This window comes from Puntigrus tetrazona, chromosome 6 (genome assembly GCF_018831695.1).
Source record: "Puntigrus tetrazona isolate hp1 chromosome 6, ASM1883169v1, whole genome shotgun sequence".
NCBI classification, from domain to species: Eukaryota; Metazoa; Chordata; class Actinopteri; order Cypriniformes; family Cyprinidae; genus Puntigrus; species Puntigrus tetrazona.
The window spans coordinates 7,268,261-7,285,941 of NC_056704.1; the positions used below are offsets into that span (position 1 = coordinate 7,268,261).

The 17,681-nt window shown below is 38.6% G+C and overlaps 3 protein-coding genes across 4 annotated transcripts in view; 1 reads left to right on the plus strand and 2 right to left on the minus strand.

Moving 5' to 3' along the window:
* Positions 1–1,010: 1,010 nt before the first annotated feature.
* psmb3 (proteasome 20S subunit beta 3) lies at positions 1,011–4,217 on the minus strand. The gene is made up of 6 exons (XM_043242920.1): positions 4,068–4,217; positions 3,284–3,468; positions 3,072–3,179; positions 1,467–1,644; positions 1,284–1,378; positions 1,011–1,184 (listed from the first exon to the last, which is right to left on the minus strand). Exons 1-6 carry the CDS (start codon positions 4,068–4,070, stop codon positions 1,136–1,138), a joined length of 618 nt encoding a protein of 205 aa, XP_043098855.1. The 5' UTR covers positions 4,071–4,217; the 3' UTR covers positions 1,011–1,135.
* A 113-nt stretch (positions 4,218–4,330) lies between these two features.
* si:ch73-193c12.2 (vicilin-like seed storage protein At2g18540) lies at positions 4,331–6,040 on the plus strand. Of its 2 annotated transcripts, none has more exons than XM_043242918.1 (4): positions 4,331–4,501; positions 4,682–4,775; positions 4,867–4,954; positions 5,468–6,040. In XM_043242918.1, the coding sequence occupies exons 1-4, from the start codon at positions 4,486–4,488 to the stop codon at positions 5,975–5,977; spliced, it is 708 nt and encodes a 235-aa protein (XP_043098853.1). In that variant the 5' UTR covers positions 4,331–4,485; the 3' UTR covers positions 5,978–6,040. The 2 variants fall into 2 exon arrangements, with proteins under 2 accessions (XP_043098853.1, XP_043098854.1); XM_043242919.1 differs by lacking the exon at positions 4,331–4,501 and adding an exon at positions 4,557–4,609.
* Positions 6,041–6,579: 539 nt separating this feature from the next.
* Positions 6,580–17,681, minus strand: part of LOC122346787 (protein unc-80 homolog) — a 39,935-nt gene continuing 28,833 nt past the window's right edge. Inside the window, 20 exon segments of the mRNA XM_043241644.1 lie at positions 6,580–7,065; positions 7,068–7,359; positions 8,553–8,770; positions 9,432–9,549; positions 9,630–9,711; positions 10,420–10,476; positions 10,653–10,704; positions 10,707–10,799; positions 11,828–12,007; positions 12,568–12,733; positions 13,156–13,340; positions 13,457–13,663; positions 13,747–13,870; positions 14,756–14,881; positions 14,959–14,999; positions 15,002–15,081; positions 16,915–17,145; positions 17,236–17,371; positions 17,374–17,412; positions 17,415–17,452. Of these exon segments, the coding sequence (XP_043097579.1) occupies positions 7,028–7,065; positions 7,068–7,359; positions 8,553–8,770; positions 9,432–9,549; positions 9,630–9,711; positions 10,420–10,476; positions 10,653–10,704; positions 10,707–10,799; positions 11,828–12,007; positions 12,568–12,733; positions 13,156–13,340; positions 13,457–13,663; positions 13,747–13,870; positions 14,756–14,881; positions 14,959–14,999; positions 15,002–15,081; positions 16,915–17,145; positions 17,236–17,371; positions 17,374–17,412; positions 17,415–17,452 (2,503 nt within the window). The 3' untranslated portion in view covers positions 6,580–7,027.

The following is a 17,681-nucleotide window of genomic DNA, read 5'->3' on the forward strand; positions in this document are numbered from 1 at the left end:
CACTTTCTCAGGAGCTCTGTCAAAACAAGGTCCATTTGGCCCGACTCTCTTCTGATTGGCCTGTTTTTCTGAGTGACTCACGGTCAGATATAAAGACGAAAACACAATTATGTCTCTGCTAGCTGGATGCAAAACAAAGGGAAGACTGCTCTTTCAAAGCAGCAACTTGTAATGTTAAGTGCCAGAATGGACGTGATACAGCCTCTAAGTAGAAATGTGATCATATACCCGATGTTTCTGTCTACGACAGCTGTCCTTTGACTCTTTAGTTTGCATAATGACTGGATGGACACGGCGAGTCTGTGCTCACTACACACGTGAGATCTTTCACACCACAAACTGATCACCTCTGAACAACTACATGAAATGAGCAGAGGTTCAACAGCTAAGTTGGCCTTTTAGCTCTTGATTTTGAATTTGTTATAAAATGATTGTAACATTTTTTAAAAAGATTTTTTAAAAAATGCATCAAAAGAGTGTTTAAACTATTAGTTGTCACTGTCAATCCTAGCAATGACTGACTCAACAATTTAGTGGATTTTTTTTTTACATGTGAACATTTAGTCCTTCTATACAAACAAAGCTCTTCTTTAAATGGTCAATGGATTATGTAGATCTGCACAATCAAATTGTTTTGTCTCTGATTATATTAGATCTCTAAACTAGCAAGAGATGTCTGTGATTGGGTTTCTTCATGTATCCCCGCTCCGGCACACTTGTTGCTGGTAGCATTGACTTCTACATTATCACTGGCTATCATCGACTGTTTGGTCACGGACAACTTAAAGGTGAGTGAAGGATTTGTACTTTTGAGTGAACTAGTCCAGTCACGAAATTCAGTTTTAACTCGGGGTTTTTTCTTTGTTCACGTGTTTTTATAAAAAATTCAAAAGTTCAAAATTAAATCTGCAATAAGCATTTAGAAAATAGAAATGTTTCTTGCCGTCTTTAAAATGCCAAGAAATCACATCACATCTTTTAAATACATCTACGACCACATAACTAGCAAGTGAGTAAATATCAGAAATGTTTATTGAACAATTCAATCTTGGTGATGACAAATGGAACGAGGCAAATTCTATTCGAGTACAAAAAAATGGGGTTGCAGGAGAGGAAACAGCAGTAGTATTTGTCTTTAGTCCATCCTGGCCTTCAGGGTACGTGTGGTTATCTTATCCTTCTCACTGTAACAAAAAAAGGATTCAAAATGCTAATTAAAATCAGTTAAATAAAAGTGAATGATTGTCATACAAGAGGTTGATGACACTTGAAGATATACTTACATGACATGAACGACGACTCCCATTCCAGACACCGCATCTCGGTCAACGGCGTTCAGCATGGCCTGGGAGATGGTCTCAAATAGATCCTCTGCTTTCTAGAGAACACGATCAAAAGCAATGAGATGACCAGACCTAGAGCACAAATCACAATACAGACACGTGCTCTTGTTTCCCTCCGCCTACCATGTCAGGTTCCCACAGTGACTCGCACATGCCGTACATCTGCTCTGAGCAAGTTCCACTCACAACAAAGTCTTCCGTCACCATCGGGCATCCGATGAGGTCGAGGGAACAGATGAAGGGTTCAAAGGTCTTTGGGTCCAGACCAGCGATCACGGGCTCAATATAGTATGGCCCAAACCTGAGACAGAGACGTGACAGATTGGGGATATTCTGTTGAGCAACGCTGCAGGGAACAGTGCTAAATATTACACATCAGGGCAGTGTCTCTGTTCCTGGAAAAAACATCAACAGTACACATTTTCCAAACTCTTTCTATCGTACCACAGCGGATTCAACCCATCAGCTCCTTAGTAGAGACATCCAAGGTCTAAAATAAACCGTTAAAAATGTGTACTGCTGGTGTGCCTCAGAAACGGTTGAAAACCCTTTGGTTGGCTGGACGACCGACGACCTCTGATTAGCTGACTTTGACAATGTTCAGTGTTTTCTCAGCAGGTCTACAAGTACTGTGAACATTAGACTTGGCAGTACGGTATCTGCCTTTAAACCGGTTATACCGGTACTATGCCGTGGTCACACAAAACTGATACAGACATCGTGATGTTCAGAATGTCACAGCCTTTTTTTTTTTTTATATAATAATTTAACATTTACTACAGCCGAATTGTAAAAACATGTATTTTACTGTACTCTACTGTGCTGCCACCCTGAAGATAAATACTCTTTAAAACCTGAACCTGGGAAGGCAGTTTGGTTGGACTAAACACTACAAAATGTGAAATTGGAACAGTTGGGTTGCAAAAGTAAAAACAGTATTTATTTTCTTAAAGTTGGGTTTTAGCATTTTTGAATCCATGCAGCCGATCTCCAAAAATAACCAGAGTTTTGATATTTTTGGCTATGTAAAACTTGCCTCTTTTATAGTTACATGGTGTACTAAGACTGGTGGAAAGAGGAGAATCCCAATTTTCTAGGCTGACTTGACTAGTAACTATACTCTCATTCTGGAATAATAATCAAGGAAGTTTGTTGCCGTAACATGGTAAAACAGCCAGACCCTCTCGCTTGCACAGGAAGTGTGTCTTTTTCCCCCGGCGCTGCGTGATGTCAGATACAGTTCCTAGTCATATCAGGTTAGAAAATTGCACCTTTTCATTTTCCGCTGGTCTTACTACATGATATAACTACAGAAGAGTCGAGTTTTAAATAGGAAAAATATCCAAACTCTTTGCTCATTTTTGGAGCATGATGCTACCGGTCTAATTGGATTCAATGATCTATGCTAAGCTAAGCTAAAAGTGCTAATCGCCAGACCCGGAGATAAAACTCGACTTATTAACTCAGGGGGAGTTAGAGAATGAGCTTCCTTAGCTCTTAAATACCGCATCTGAATATGACTATTTACAAAAATAAGACGAACTACTACTACTGTCAAAAGTCTGAAGTGTGTTTTTACTATCCTACGGAAGTGAAGCGACAACTGATGCTTGTAGATCTAGAGAAAGTAACATAATGACAGATCATACGTCCAAATTTCATATACTATATAGCATTCATAACATTATGACTTTTAAAACTAGCAGGTACAGAAATGATTTTTTTTACCTCCTCTCATACAGAAGGTTAGACACCATGCTCATGAAGGTCTTGGGCTTGATCTGACGACCTTCCTTCAGCTCATACAAGTTCAAGCGGAACTTCAGCCTCTGAGATCTAAAACGACAGAGAACGGTAAAAAATACACACACAAGGTATTTAAAAAGAAATACGCAGAGCGTTGTGTAATATCATTGTAACGCATGGGACCGTATTCTTACACTGTCTGTACATCTGTGGCAAGGCCGGCCAAACCGATGTAGAGTCTATCTCCCATGGGGAAGATTTTCTGGAAGTCGGTGGTGACCAGCTGCGCCTGGACGCCAAACCTCCGGTCTGATGCTATGGCCACACATTCCTTACCACGCATCGCCATGACGGCACCTCCATTATATGACATGATAGACTGAGGGAAGAAGATAGAAAGACTTGAAAAGCTTTCTATCCGGTCTGACTAGACATACACAAGAATCACTTACAAAACAGGATAAGAGACATTTGATAGAGAAAAGTCATAAAATACATTTTCAAACAAGATACAATAGAGATAGTTTCATAATACAATATCATGACTACATTATTTTGCATGACTGTATTATGACTATATTATCCAATTGTTATCCAACTCTAAAACTCTTTAAAGGCTAACACTTTTGATCAAAAAGAGTTTTGTGATTATGAAAACAATGATATAAAATATGTACACACATGACTGATAACATCATTCATATTTAGCCCGAAGGCAACACTTAGTTTCGTTTTAATTATGACCGATTTAAATCATTTACCTCAGCAGTACACACGCCATGTAACTAAAGTTTATTATGCACGCGGGGTGCATTTAATCACTATATATTAAAAAGCAATATGAGCTGCAAGTCAGGACAAATAACTTTATAAGTACTTTCGCTTGGAAAGATGAGATGGCAGACGAGCTAACGTTACGGCGCTAATATAGACGGTTACGTTCAACAGACGCTTAGTTCTTCAAAGGCGTTCACTTACCATGACTGAAAATGTAAAAAGCAGGCCCCGATGTGAAAACTATGTATATGATTTGATTATGTTGTGCTGGAAAGCCGTAGACCGGGTTACACACGGTGACTACACACTTTCTTTCAAGCGCTGCTAGTCGTTCCTGCTGCTCACGTCACTTCCGACCGCCGGGGGACAGTACAGCGCCCCCGCTGGATAAACAATTAACAGCACCTGCTGGAAAATAATAGTGATTTAAAAAAACATATAGACATTAAAACCGTTTTCTCCCGTCGCGTGGTTGAATGTGCGGTTCACTTTAAGCGGAAAACAATAAACGTGTTGTAATTTACGATAGGGGGCGGTAGCGCGCTGTAACTCAGTATTACCCAGCAGGAGAAGAAAACAATGCTAAACAAAAAAAATATATATAAAATGAGCTCGGAGGATGGAGTCTTTTAAATGCAAGTAACACGTTTTACAGTTTATAATAGCCTGGGTTTTTTTTTTTATACCTTCCTCACTTCTCAAAACGTAATTCTGCTACAGTAACGGCATGCTCGTACGACAATGTGTGTGATTCATTTCATTTTTGAGCGGCGGTCGAAGGCAAATGTGTTTACCAGTCGTTTCTGTGCGTTTAGGGACCGATGCCAACACGACAGATCTGATCGTATGGAGAGTCAGTAACGACAGCCTGTTTACAGGCAGGAGAAATGCAGCCATCAAAGCCTTTGAGTGAGTAAAACCAGCCTCGGCTTTACTGGGTGCTGTTACGATGGCCTGTCGTGTGAGGTGTGTTTGATGGCCTTCATCTGTCAACCTACAGGCTGTACGTCAAAGAGAAACAGCTGGCGGGGAAAGTGACGCCTGCGTGGGTCCGAAAGAAGTGGGAGAACCTGAAACAGAAGTATAAGGTGATGCATCTCTTTAATCTTTACTTAGTATTTATTATTTATTATCTTGCTTGCAAAGACATCCGATACAGTATAAATATTAATTCATTACTTTGCTTAATTATTATAATTTTTTTATCTGGAACTGTTTCTGCAGATTTTTTGTTTACTGTTATTAATATTTTTTTTTTTTAGAACTATAAAGTCAAAGTTGCTAACTGCTATACATAAAAAAACACAGACATAAATTAATCTAAAAATTAAATTAATAAAAAATATTTTTAGTGTAATATTTAATTATTCATAGTTTATGTTTATTATAATACTTTATAATTTGATTTATTTTAAATGTTTATTTACTTAAAAAAATTTTTCTGATGCTGCAAATTTCTTAAAAAAAAAAAGTTGTTTTAAAACCGTATGAAACGCTTGAATATAAAGAGTACATTTCTAAGGACATAGTAGACGATTTAAATGAGGTTTTAGGGCTAAATATTGTTTTTAATTCACAGCCATTTTGATCATTTACTGCAGGACCTCAAAAGCCTCAGCATGGTCGGGGGAGACGCGTCAGTTGCAACCTGGAAGTGGTTTGCGATCATGGATGGAGCACTGAGTGGCGAGACCCCTCTCAACCGTTTCATCACGCCCGTCCAAGTGTCCTCATCTGCTCAGGACGCTCCTCCCATCAAGCAGAGAAAGGATGAGGACTGGTCGACAGCCCTGTGGGAGATGGAAAGGAGACAGGAGGAACGAGAGAGGCAAGCTTCAGAGAGAGAGGACGAGAGAGACAGACGAGCTGCAGCAAGAGAAGAAGAGCGAGACAGACGGGCTGCGGAGAGAGAAGAAGTGAGAGAGAGACAGGCGCTGGAGAGGGAAAGAGAACTCTTTGCCAGACAGGAACGTTGGGAGAAGGAGATGATGGCTAGAGAAGAAAGGCAGGAAAGGGACTACAGAGAAAGAGAGGAGAGGAGAGAAAGAGAAGCTGCCGCTAGAGAAGAAAGGCTTTTTAAGCTTCTTGAGTCATTTATGGCCAATAAGTAAAACTGTGACCGATACATTCCAAGAATTGCTTATTTTCTACAAATAAACTCTTTTGCATTGCCATCATGTGTCTAGTTCTTTTAAATAAATAAAAATAGCTGTATCATTCAAATTAGAATGTATTAAATCAAACAAATTAAAATAATAATCAAGATTAAATAATAATTAAGTTATTATGAAATAAAACATAACAAAAAGCCCAAACATGACGGGATTAAATTATTTATTATTGAACAAATTCAACAGACACCAACACATCAGACGAAAATGAGTATACACACACAGAAAAAACAGATACCTGCTGAGCTTTTACATTCTCAGTACAAGGGTGAGAGACATTCTATTAATAATACTCTAGTGACTACTTTAACACAGAATGTTATGTAGAAGAAATCTGAAAAAAAAAAAAAGTTTACAGTGTATTTTAGAGTCAGTTTAAGCATCAGTTGAATTACGCCCAACACCCAACATAATCAGGAAAAGAGCTGGGAAGATGCTATTTAAATATATATTTATATATTTTCTTATTTTGTTCCTTCTGAAATTTGGCAGGTGCTTTGAATTAGCCTTTGCAAACAAATATATGGCAAAAATTCGCACCAATATGATACAAGCGTCTTTGTATTTCTGAAAATAAAGCATTTATAGTATTTATTCTAAATATCCATTTTCATATAATCCTCTAAATAAATACTTTAATAGATGACAAATATTTAGAATACATCTATATAATGTTTTTATTGTTTTTTAGAATTTTCACACAATGCTAATATTTGATTTCAAATCACGTCATTTATATCATTAAAGACTGAAGGGTACATTAACGTTGATTGGCTTTATTGGTGTGTAGGATTACGCACAGTGCTTCATAAACATGTCTATTAATTGCAAAGGATGTCCCGTGATAGCTTAATATGCTTTAACTCGAGCCGAGCTTCCAAAAACCAACGGGAAAAAAAAATTCAAGTTTAAGCCATTCGAGAAATCCGATCCCAGGATTCTTTTTCCACGTCCTGTTAAACTAGCGCGGCCTCCTGAAGCTGGACGTTCTCACACATGAGACTCGTCCAGATCCAGGTCTACGGGGACAGGGGAGAGGAGAGAGAGCGGGGTGAGAGCAGCGAGGTCAGGAGTGGGTTCTCCGTGCCGCGCTCCTCTCCTACGCTAGGGGAGGTGTCCGTGTTCTGCAGAAGCCCAGTGGTCTCTTCGTCCTCGGGACTTTCTCTGATCTGGGTCGGGGTCAGTCGGGACGGTGTGCTCAGGATGGGGAGGGGAGGAGGAAGAGGGGAGCAGGCTCTAGAAGTGGAGCTTGAGGCAGCAGAGGGGGTTGGAGAAAGACTGCTCCTTACACTCCCCTGATCTTTCCTGTCTTTATTCTCATACTAAGGGGAGCAAATGAAGCAAGTGTTATATAAGCAGTCACACTCAGAGGTACAAATGGCTACATTCACCTTTAAAGACATGATGTCTCCTCTCAGCACTCACACACGGCGCCCAGACATACATTATAAAGAAGCTCAGATCCAGCTAACAGGGACATTCTCAGAAGTTCTCTCAAAGTTATATGGTCTTAATAAACTTCTTTAACTGTTAGCACAAAAACATGAGCTATACGTGGAATCTTTGTGTGAACCAAGTTTGTCTAATATGTCAGTACTTATTTCAGACTGTTTTAAATGTAACATTCCCATATTGTTTTGCCAAATTATCAAAGTTGTTCGCTTGAAGAGTTACTCCACCCCAAAATGGAAATTTTGTCATTAATTGTGTTTTTCGAAATCTTTGAAAGCTTTGTTCGTCTTTGGAAGACAATTTAAGCTATTTTAGCTAAAAAAACCAGGAGGCTTGTGACTGTCCCATTGACTTAATTAAGTAATGAACACTGTCAAGACCCAGAAAAGTATGAAAGACTTCATCGAATTAGTCCATGTGCCATCTGTGGGCCAATCTGTATTTTATAAAGCATCAAGAATACTTTCTGTATGCAAAGAAAATAAAAATAATGACATTTATCGTACAATTTGTCTCCTCTGCGTCAATGTAGAGTCAGTTTGGAGAGTATCTGCTGGATGCAAACACAAGGATAAGCTTTCTGTGTGTATTTGATTTGAATGAAAACAGCAGATTTCTTCTGGCACTGGTGACACAGAACAGAGTACACTATTTGCTCTATTTATCTCCAAAATGTCACTACATTGACACAGAGAGATCCAGCGGAGACAAACTGTAGAATAAATGTTGTCATTTTTATTTTATTTTCATACAAAAAGTATTCTTGTAGCTTCATAATGTTGTGGAATCACTGATGGCACGTGGACTATTCTGATGATGTCTTTCATACTTTTCTGGACCCTGACATTTACTTGGCAGTCAAAGGGACAGTCACAAGCCTCCTGGAATTCTTTTGAAATTTCTTAAATTGTGTTCCCGAAGACGAAGAATCAACATGGGGGTAAGTGATTAAATGGAGTAACCCTTTATCGATTACATAGAAAGAAATATAAGCTGCATATAAACTTAAGCATGTGTTTAAGCAACAACTCTGCAAGCTTTCATTCAAACCAAGTGCTCTTACGACTGACACTGGGTAAAATCAGACCTGTGGCCAAGCTGGTTTGTGCTGGGCCGTTTTGATGCTAGGTGATGAGGACTCTGATGGAGCATGGCTCAGCCTCCCGACCTCTGTGACCCCTGGTAAGCCACCGCTGTGGCTGGGAGTGGCAGTGGGAGATCTGCCAGCCGCTTCCTGTTGGGTCTCGGTGAAAGTAACAGACCTCTTTTGGTCACCGTGAGCTGAGGAAAGGACGAGGGATTAATTAGACTACAGAAATGAATTAGGATACATGATTACTTTTTGCAATTTTCTGTGAATCAAATTGATCACATTGGTTTTGTTAGACTGTAAGAACCTGTCTGCTTCTCTTAGTGGTCGTCCGAGCTGCTGTAAATAACCATTTAGTATGTGGCTTTCTAAGGCCACTAAAACCAAACTTTATAAACCAAATGGCCTACTCCCGGTGGCAGAAGGACTTTTAATATTAGTTCTAAAGGATCTGTCTTTGCTAGAAAGTCTTTGCTGGTTTTGATAAAACATTGCAAAATATTGTTGTCTCAAAATGACTATTTGGTGGATTTTAGTAATGTACACTTAATATTTCAAAGATTGCTTACTCTATTCGACTAAAATATATATTTTGAATACTGATGTGTAATTATTTTTGTTTATTATTATTCTAATAATGTAATTAATTTGTGTATATTACATTAATACATTTCTTATTTATTGTACTAGGCATTAAAACATCCAGCAAAGAAAACTTAAATGGTTGTCTATAAACAAAATATATGTTTTTTGTTATCAATAATTTACTAATAATGAAACACGCGCATTTATATATTATATTATACAAGCTGAAACTCATTTTTTAAATGTAATTACACAAAGACCACACACCCCTATCGAGTGGTTTACTCTTAGGCTGAATGCTCCTGCGGGTTGTAGAGAGTCTGGCTCCCTGCCGTCCACGAGACTCGTCCTGCACCCTCTGTATAGACAGCAGGGGTCGTCGTAGCTACAAGAGACAGTGCCTCAATTTTATGCTTTGACATAATACACCGAATGCAAAAATGAGGCTGTGTTTTGAACGCTCACCTGCCTAAGTCCTCTCTTACGACCGAGAGGTGGCTGGATGAGAAGATTCTGCTGTCCTGGTTCACTCTGCACGCTGGCAACCCTGCAGAATAAAACCAAAAGGACAGACACACAAACAAAGCTGATGAGCTCGGACTGCCCGAAGAGCTGAACACAATCCCTGTTAAATACTCCTGATTAATTGGAGAGTTAAAAGGAAATGTGTCCCATCCACAAATCCCCATCAGTCCATAGCCCTCCACCAATCAAACACAGGGACAGGGACGAATCAATAAAGCATGAATCGCAGGCCAGAACCTGCAATGTCATCCACAAAAACAAAGGGAATAGAGAAGGTGGTATAGCAGTGTGAGCAAGTGGATGTGAACTAAGCCATTTTTGTAAAGAAATTAGTCAGATTCACCTGATGCCAGATCAGAATAAAGACATTTATTCATGTCTAATTGTCTAGATTACACCTGCTAGACCATACTCCCCAGCCCCACAGATTGGTCCCCCAGAGAGGAACTCCAATTTGAGCAGCAAAAGCCTGAAACATGAGTGGACACCATGACACCATGAGGCTCACTGGAGATGACATGAGCACAAAGTGATAAAACGTAGACGGGCATCATTGTCCCTAGCCAAGAGAGAGAGAAGGACAGCAAGAAATAGTGGCTTGGAGTGGATGAGAAGAGAAAGAGAGAGATCCTAGTGAGGAATCAAGTTGGATGTGATGAACAGGGAAGGCAGGCCCAGCCCTGGCACACAGACGGTGAGACACTGCACACACAGGGCCGTGACACTGTACCTAGACAGGTTACCCTCCTCCAGAAGCCCCTGGGATTCATCTAGCACATTGGGTTCACTGTAGAATTGGGCAGGGAACAAGATTAGGGGAATAATAAGAGAAACATGCAAACCCCCCAGCTGTAGATCAGCCCCCTCTTAAAGGGAAAGATATGGTAAGATTGGATAAATAAGGTTGTTATAGAAGTTTTTGGTCCAAATGAGTTTCAGTTGGGAAGAAGGTTGTTTGTTTACCTGTGACTGGGCAGCATGGTGCTCATGCCTGGTTCGGGCTGAGTGGCAGCCGACCCGTGGCGTGACTGGAGAAACGCCGCTGGGAAATGAGCCTGGGGAGGAAAGCTTCGTGCTCACTTACCACGCTAGGGATGCTGATGGAGTCATCTGAAAGAGACAGAGTAAGCATTATTATGGTTCATTCAACAATGACATGATAAAATTCCTCAGCAATAAAACCCATCAATTTTATATGAAACTTACATTGCTGTATATAATCAGTGTTATAAGTAATAATAATTTATGAATCTCTAGATAATGCAGATCTTAGCAACAATATAATTTACTACATGGCACAATGAGATTTTTAACATTTAAATAGTCTGGTTTAGTATTTGCTGTCAGTTGGTCATGCAGTTTTCTCAGTTGCTCTGAAACCCTCCACCTTCCCCATCTTTACCTGTTTAGATCAAAAATATATGTATTCTACAAAATGTATGTATGTCCATTCATGGATTCACACTGTTTATACATCATGTATGTCACCTATATACTTATGAACAGATGGTCAGATCTTTTAAATGAGCAGGTTTATAAAGAAAGTGATGTCATTTGGTATGACATAAGGGCAGTGCTGGGGAAAGTTACTTATAAAAGTAATACATTACAATTTTGCATTACTCCCTAAAAATGAACTAATTACGTTACTTAGTTACTTTTTATGGAAAGTAATAAAAAAAAGAAGAGTTATATACTTTTGCATTACTTTTTAAATGAAGGAGGGCTTGATTGCTTCTTTCATATCTTTGACGTCAAGAAAAATAATAATAAATAATCTTTTTTCTTAAGAAGAATTAATGCATGTTGACATTTAGTCTAGAACTGCAGTAGCACCATGTTCACAGCACACACAACGCCTCTGTACGTCCGATTTCTTCCAACATGGGGACAGGAGACTTGTCAGTAAATAAATGGGAAAAAAAGTAACTTGACGTTACTTTTTTTGAAAAAGTAACTCAGATATTTTTTCGTAAATTAAAAAGTAATGCGCTACTTTACTAGTTACATGAAAAAACTAACATCATTACGTAACTTGCGTTACTTGTAACACGTTACTCCCAACACTGCATGAGGGTGAGTAAACAATGATGGAATTGAAATGTTTTGAGAGGAACCAAAGAGGATAAATCACACACTTTCCTCCTCCTCCTCATCGGTACGGCTGAGTGTGTCTTGGGAAGGCTGGCGTGAGGGTTGGCTCTCCTGCTCCCAGACAGTTCCTGTACCGGTGTTGGAGCGGGACATGGTGGCTAGACTCAACCTGTATGCAGAGGTGGACGTGCCAACAGTACTGATGGAAGTCTTTCCTTGGTAAGCTGAAAAACAGGGAGAAATAAAGTCAAATTCATTTTCGAGGAACGTCTGTTCACTCAGTGGCCATTTGCAATACATCTGAGGAGCTCATACAAGATCAACTCCTATCTAAATAAATATCTAGAAATACGAATCCTGAAATCTAAAAAACTGCTTGTTGAACTCACAATTAAATGACACATCTCAAATCAGCAACAACATCTGAAATTAACTGCTCCATGAATGATGTTTCTCGTGATCAAATAGTATTAAAAGTGTTTTTTTTTCAGACTAGACCAATGCGCATGTGTAGCTGTAACATGCTGTGAATGCATTGGCTGCTCTAGCCTCAGGTTTCTATAGGAAACTGAATTTCAGTGATGCAACGACTTTCATTTAGAATGAACTTTCTTTCTATGACTATAGTATTTGATAAAGTCTCTACTAATGAGCTAAAGAGACATGCAAAATGCGCTCTGTTGGCAAGATTCAGGAAAGGTTGCAACTGCATTAACCAATCGTTAAGGATGACTTGGGACTAACAATGTGTGACCAGATTTACTGGGAGATAGCCAGTTCTCACCGGAGCCGCTGTGCACCGCCTCTTTCAGAATCTTGAGCTCGTTGCTGAACTCAGCAAACAGAGAGCTTTTACAGAGGGACCGTGGGATGAAACGACGCTCTAGTTGCTCTGCAATATGGTGACGGGCCGTGATCTCCTCCTGAGACTCAGCTGGTTGGGTCAAAAGCTGAAAGTAAAGACATGAAGACTTGTTCATGAATTTCAACCTCACAGAGCTGGTAGAAAAGGACCATAGACAGAAACATATCAGCGACTGACAATATTCTGAATTGTTTTAATTATAAGCAACATTATGACAGTTCATGGTGTGATCTGATACTGGTCAAGAGACTCACTTCATACACTACAATATTCCATAGTGATGTTTTTCCAGTTGTCAGATTCTATTTAATTTAAAATAATTAAATAAGTAGCATTTAATGCAGCAAGAAATAGGTAGCAATTAGTGCAGCAACAGTACATGTGTTATTTACTGCCGCCCTTTGAAGCCACCCTTCAAGCTGTCAACATTGGTTATTAAAAAAACGAATCGGTCAACCATTAATAGAGAATTCAAAAAGGAAGTACATATCCTCAAAATCTGCCCACCTTGCATTGTATGAAAGGGCGCAACAGAATGAAGATTGGAATTCTTGTGCGCACTATGAAGTCAATAAAATCCCAGAAAGCCAGACCGCCAACTTTACGCAGGGCCATTTCTTTGACCTGCAGACTCAACTTGTACCACTGATTACCCAACTGTCGCTCAAAGCAGACTAAGACCACCTTCAGAGCTAGAAGGAGCAGATAAAAAAATTATATATATAAAAGGTAAAGACATTTTATACATATTATACTTATGTAAAAAGTCTTATGTCACACTACTGATTCATCTCCGGGGCTCTAGTACCAAGATAAGCTGCTTGGCTGGTGGATTCAGCCAGTCCCTCTCTACGCAGGTCTTTCCCAGTGTCCCCCGGGGTGGAGCAGTGGGCAGGGGATGCATCCAGAACAAAGTTCTTACTACGGGAAGTGCTGATAATGCGTGGAGGTAGCAGGATGTTAATGACTGTCTGCAGAAGTAGAAATACCTCTGGTTGCTCCAGATGAGGACTATCTGTAATGTAAAAATATAACCCATTGTAAATGACACCCAGTGGCATTACGACTTTGAGGTTTTGTTTGTTCTCTAAGGCAGACCTTTACTCCCTGAGCCCACAGTCAATACAAATGGAATCAAGAGGTTAAGCAGCATCCCCTCTCGTCTCTCCTGATTGGTGAAGGGGGAGATCACGTGACTGAGTGGGAAGTCATCCTTTAATGCCTAGAATTGGAGAAAGACATTAAACATATGGCCAAAAATATATCAATGAACTGAAATGAATATTAGAAATAGAGTGGGGAAAACCTGAATGCCTGTTAGCATTTTAGCATTTCCGATCCAACATACCAAAGTCAATGGGTCTTTCTGAATGGTTAAATGTCCTTAAATGAGATCCGTGGTTCACTGTTTTATGACATAAAACAGACCAGCTACACCCCATTTGTGATTAGTTTTAAAGACGGTTGCTAACAAGCTGCTAAAGACGCTGTCAGAGACATTAAACGTTATCACGCCGAACAGTTTATTAATTTACAGTATTTTACAATTTTAGTGTACTTTATAGTACAATTAATTGTAGAATCTCCAGTTAATAGTTTCCCACATTTTATATTGTTATTCAACAATGTTTTTCTTTTTTTTTTTTTTTACCCCAAACTGCCACACAAGTGTACCTACCCTAACAAAACGACAGCTGAAATGTAGTACTTTATTCACTAATATAAATTTAATCTTCCAATATCAAAAAACTTGCTCTCTCTGCTGTTATTTAATAGACTAAATGCACAAAAATGTATTGAATAGTACATAGAGAATCATTTTTAATTAAAATATTCTTATTCAAGGATTTATTGACTTTTAATGTACCTTAGTTCGAGATGATACAGAAATACATGCTTTCATATGTCTTTGCTTCATTTACACACTCTACTATTTATTACATTTCAGTTTTAATTTGGATCTAGCTTTGTATTTATTCCAGTTTACATAAAAAGATCCATGTAGCGTGGATTAAAATTAATATAAAGACCATGCTAACAGCTGATCGGTATAAAGAGTGACGTCATAGTTCCCCACTCTATAGCTATAGAAAGAAACTGATTATACCTGGATCTGCATGGCAACCAAACGCACAACTGCTGTACTGAAGGGAAGAGGAGGAGACAGGTATGGGCTCAAATGCAACAAGGGAAGTCCATCTGCCACACTAGACGGCCCCACAACCCCCATCACCTAAACACATACACCTTTATTTAAACAAATATACATCACACAAAGGATCTCATCTGCAACAGGTGTTTGGGACTCACCAGGTTGACACAAACGTTGATTAGAGATCTCAGGTGAGGAGGAAGGAAATGATTGGCTGCCGATTAAGTGTCAAACATATCCCTTCGATCAGACTGCTAGCTGCCTCCCACTCTACCTGCCGCCTGCAAAATAACACACAGACATATTCATCTTACACACTTTCAAAAGTTGGACATCAACAAGGCATCATAAAATAGGTTTTCTGTTTATTAAAGAGCACCCAAAGTGGAATTTTCCAGAAAGAAAAATGCATTTTAATACATTATATGTCAAATGTTTTAAATCATTTAGACTGATGATTTTGAATTTTATTTAATTAAAAAGCAGTAAAAGGAACAATATTATTAATTACTTTTACAGCAAAGACTTTTTCTTTTTGTTTGCCGGAAAATTGTAAAGCACAATTTTGCATGCCCAATAACATTTTAGTTCCCAATCACACTAAATTTGTGCATGTGCTTCTTCTTCTAGAAATGTTACCCTACTGACTCCGTAATGAATCCTTTTTGCCGCTGGACAAAAACAATCTTGATACTGAAGGATAAAGCCTACATTAAATAGTACTTTAGGTAAAATACTTTAAGTTGTACGATTCTGATAAATGACATATTACTGTCTAATTTGTTTAAAAGTAGTTTGCAAAAGTGCATTGTAGACAATATTTCACTAACATAAGCAAGCTTACAAAAGCAAAATATATATTTGTTGCTTTACAACATTTAGTCAACTTTACTTTGAAATCATAATGAGACAATGGAAAACTACTGGTGGAATGCTGCCACACAGATAATATTTTTTTCCACCCAATTAATAAGGAGATTTTTTCTTATTAAAACAACATATTTTCTTATTAAAATTAACTTGTTAAAATTACATATTTTCTCCTAAAAACATAATAACAACACATTATGTCATAAAAACTGTATGTTTTTCATTATAATAGATGTATGCTACATTATGTGAGTGAGCTGAGCAATTGTCCACGCAGCTGTCACCACAGTCTGACATAAACAAGGCTGCTAAGGTTTATTGAAATACACTGTTTTAAATGTATTTTAATCATTTTAATTGTAGCGCACGTTTAATCTTGAATCTGTCTACAATATAGTGTGATCCAATAACGGCACTCAGCGCCATGACTCTGATCAGATCAAAACAGATATTTTGAATAATACCAGAGAAAAGAAATGTAAATGTATGCTTTATTTTTAGACTTCCACAACAACAAGGAAACGTTTCAAATTGCTTTTGTAAAATATCAGAGTTCACTTTCTGGTGCTCCTAGTTATGTCTAAAGGTCTACATAAAATAATAAACTTGAAAAAATGTGTTCATTTCAATTGCAGAGCCTAAATAAAACAAGATGTACAGTTAAAACAAATATTAAAGCATAAGGTTAAGCCTACCAAAAATGCTTGATTTGCGGTTTTCAAACATAACTAAATAAATAAATAATAATAATAATAATTATTATTATTAGAACATTTCTTAATTTCTTTTTGTTCATATTGCGATTTGTTTTTAAATCAAACTTCATTCAAATAAAGAAATATTCCAAGTCCAGTGTTCTGATCTGATCATTACTCTGAGTGCAGTTATAGGATCACACTATATTGTAGACAGATTAGAGATTAAGCGTGCGCTACAATTACAATCATTAAAATACGTTTAAAACAGTGTATTTCAATAAACTTCAGCAGCGTGCAGATCCTTGTTTATGTTCAGACTAGTCTGACAGCAGAAAATATGTCATTTTAACATAAGAAAAGATGTTTTAACATGAAAAGATCTCAATATTATGACACAATGGAGTGGACAGAATTTTCTATGTGGCAGCATTGTGTCACTGCAGAAAATAAAGCACAACACCAAAGCACAAAAGCGGCAGCTGGCCATCACATCTCAGAGCTCCAGCAATATAGACAGAAACACAGATGTTGGAGGGCTAGACATACCTGGTGCACAGAACCTGAGGGTGAACGCACCTGAGTGTGGGCATCTTATGAATCTTGTTAAACATGCGGTCCAGCCTCTTCAGAATGAGGATGAGGGCGGGACGAATGGCCTCTGCTGACCAATCGGTGATGGGTAACATTTCCGTGATGTAACGGCGCAGTCCTCTGCTTTCCATGGTCTGCGTGTCGTACGGGGCCAATTTGAGAAGGGAGTGGGCGATTTCTGCCAATCTGTAAGACATGTAGGAAATGTATGCTATGACTTAGTTGCTCTATTGTGCAACTAGATGTTCAAACTTCTTTGAGTAGCTTTTGTTTCACCTCATATGAGACTTGATATCCAGCAGCTCTAGAGCGGTGACTCTGGGTTCTCCTGCCACGTTTTGTAGGATTTTGAGACGAGGACCACAGTGCTTGTAGAACTCTGTGCAGATGTTAAGCAGAGACTCGCGAGGCGGCGGAACTCTTCACGGGCATTACGCTCATCCAGTTCCTCCTCAGTATACCCTGACCCTCCTCCAGAAGGTGTAGGTTATCCCTGCAGAGAGCCAAATCAGAGCACGTTGTACTGTTATTTGCAAATCATATCAATATGCAAACCAAATGTGTTCATTTTCTGTTAAATTGTTTTGCTACAGTAACAATATATAGTAGGTGTCAGTATAATGCCAAGTGACCAAGCTGGGATGAAGAGTATATGATGGGTTAAATGATCAAGACATAAAATACTCCATTAAATTGACCCAAATGTGTGCATTTAAAAGAAT

Bases quoted from the DNA above. Each gene is read 5' to 3' on its own strand.
- psmb3 (XM_043242920.1), bottom strand. The intron at 1,645-3,071 runs GTAAAAAAAATC...TCTCTGTCTCAG, and splicing joins AACCTTCTGTATGAGAGGAG to GTTTGGGCCATACTATATTG. The intron at 1,379-1,466 runs GTAGGCGGAGGG...CGTGTTCTCTAG, and splicing joins CACTGTGGGAACCTGACATG to AAAGCAGAGGATCTATTTGA.
- si:ch73-193c12.2 (XM_043242918.1), top strand. The intron at 4,776-4,866 runs GTGAGTAAAACC...GTCAACCTACAG, and splicing joins GCAGCCATCAAAGCCTTTGA to GCTGTACGTCAAAGAGAAAC. The intron at 4,955-5,467 runs GTGATGCATCTC...CATTTACTGCAG, and splicing joins ACCTGAAACAGAAGTATAAG to GACCTCAAAAGCCTCAGCAT.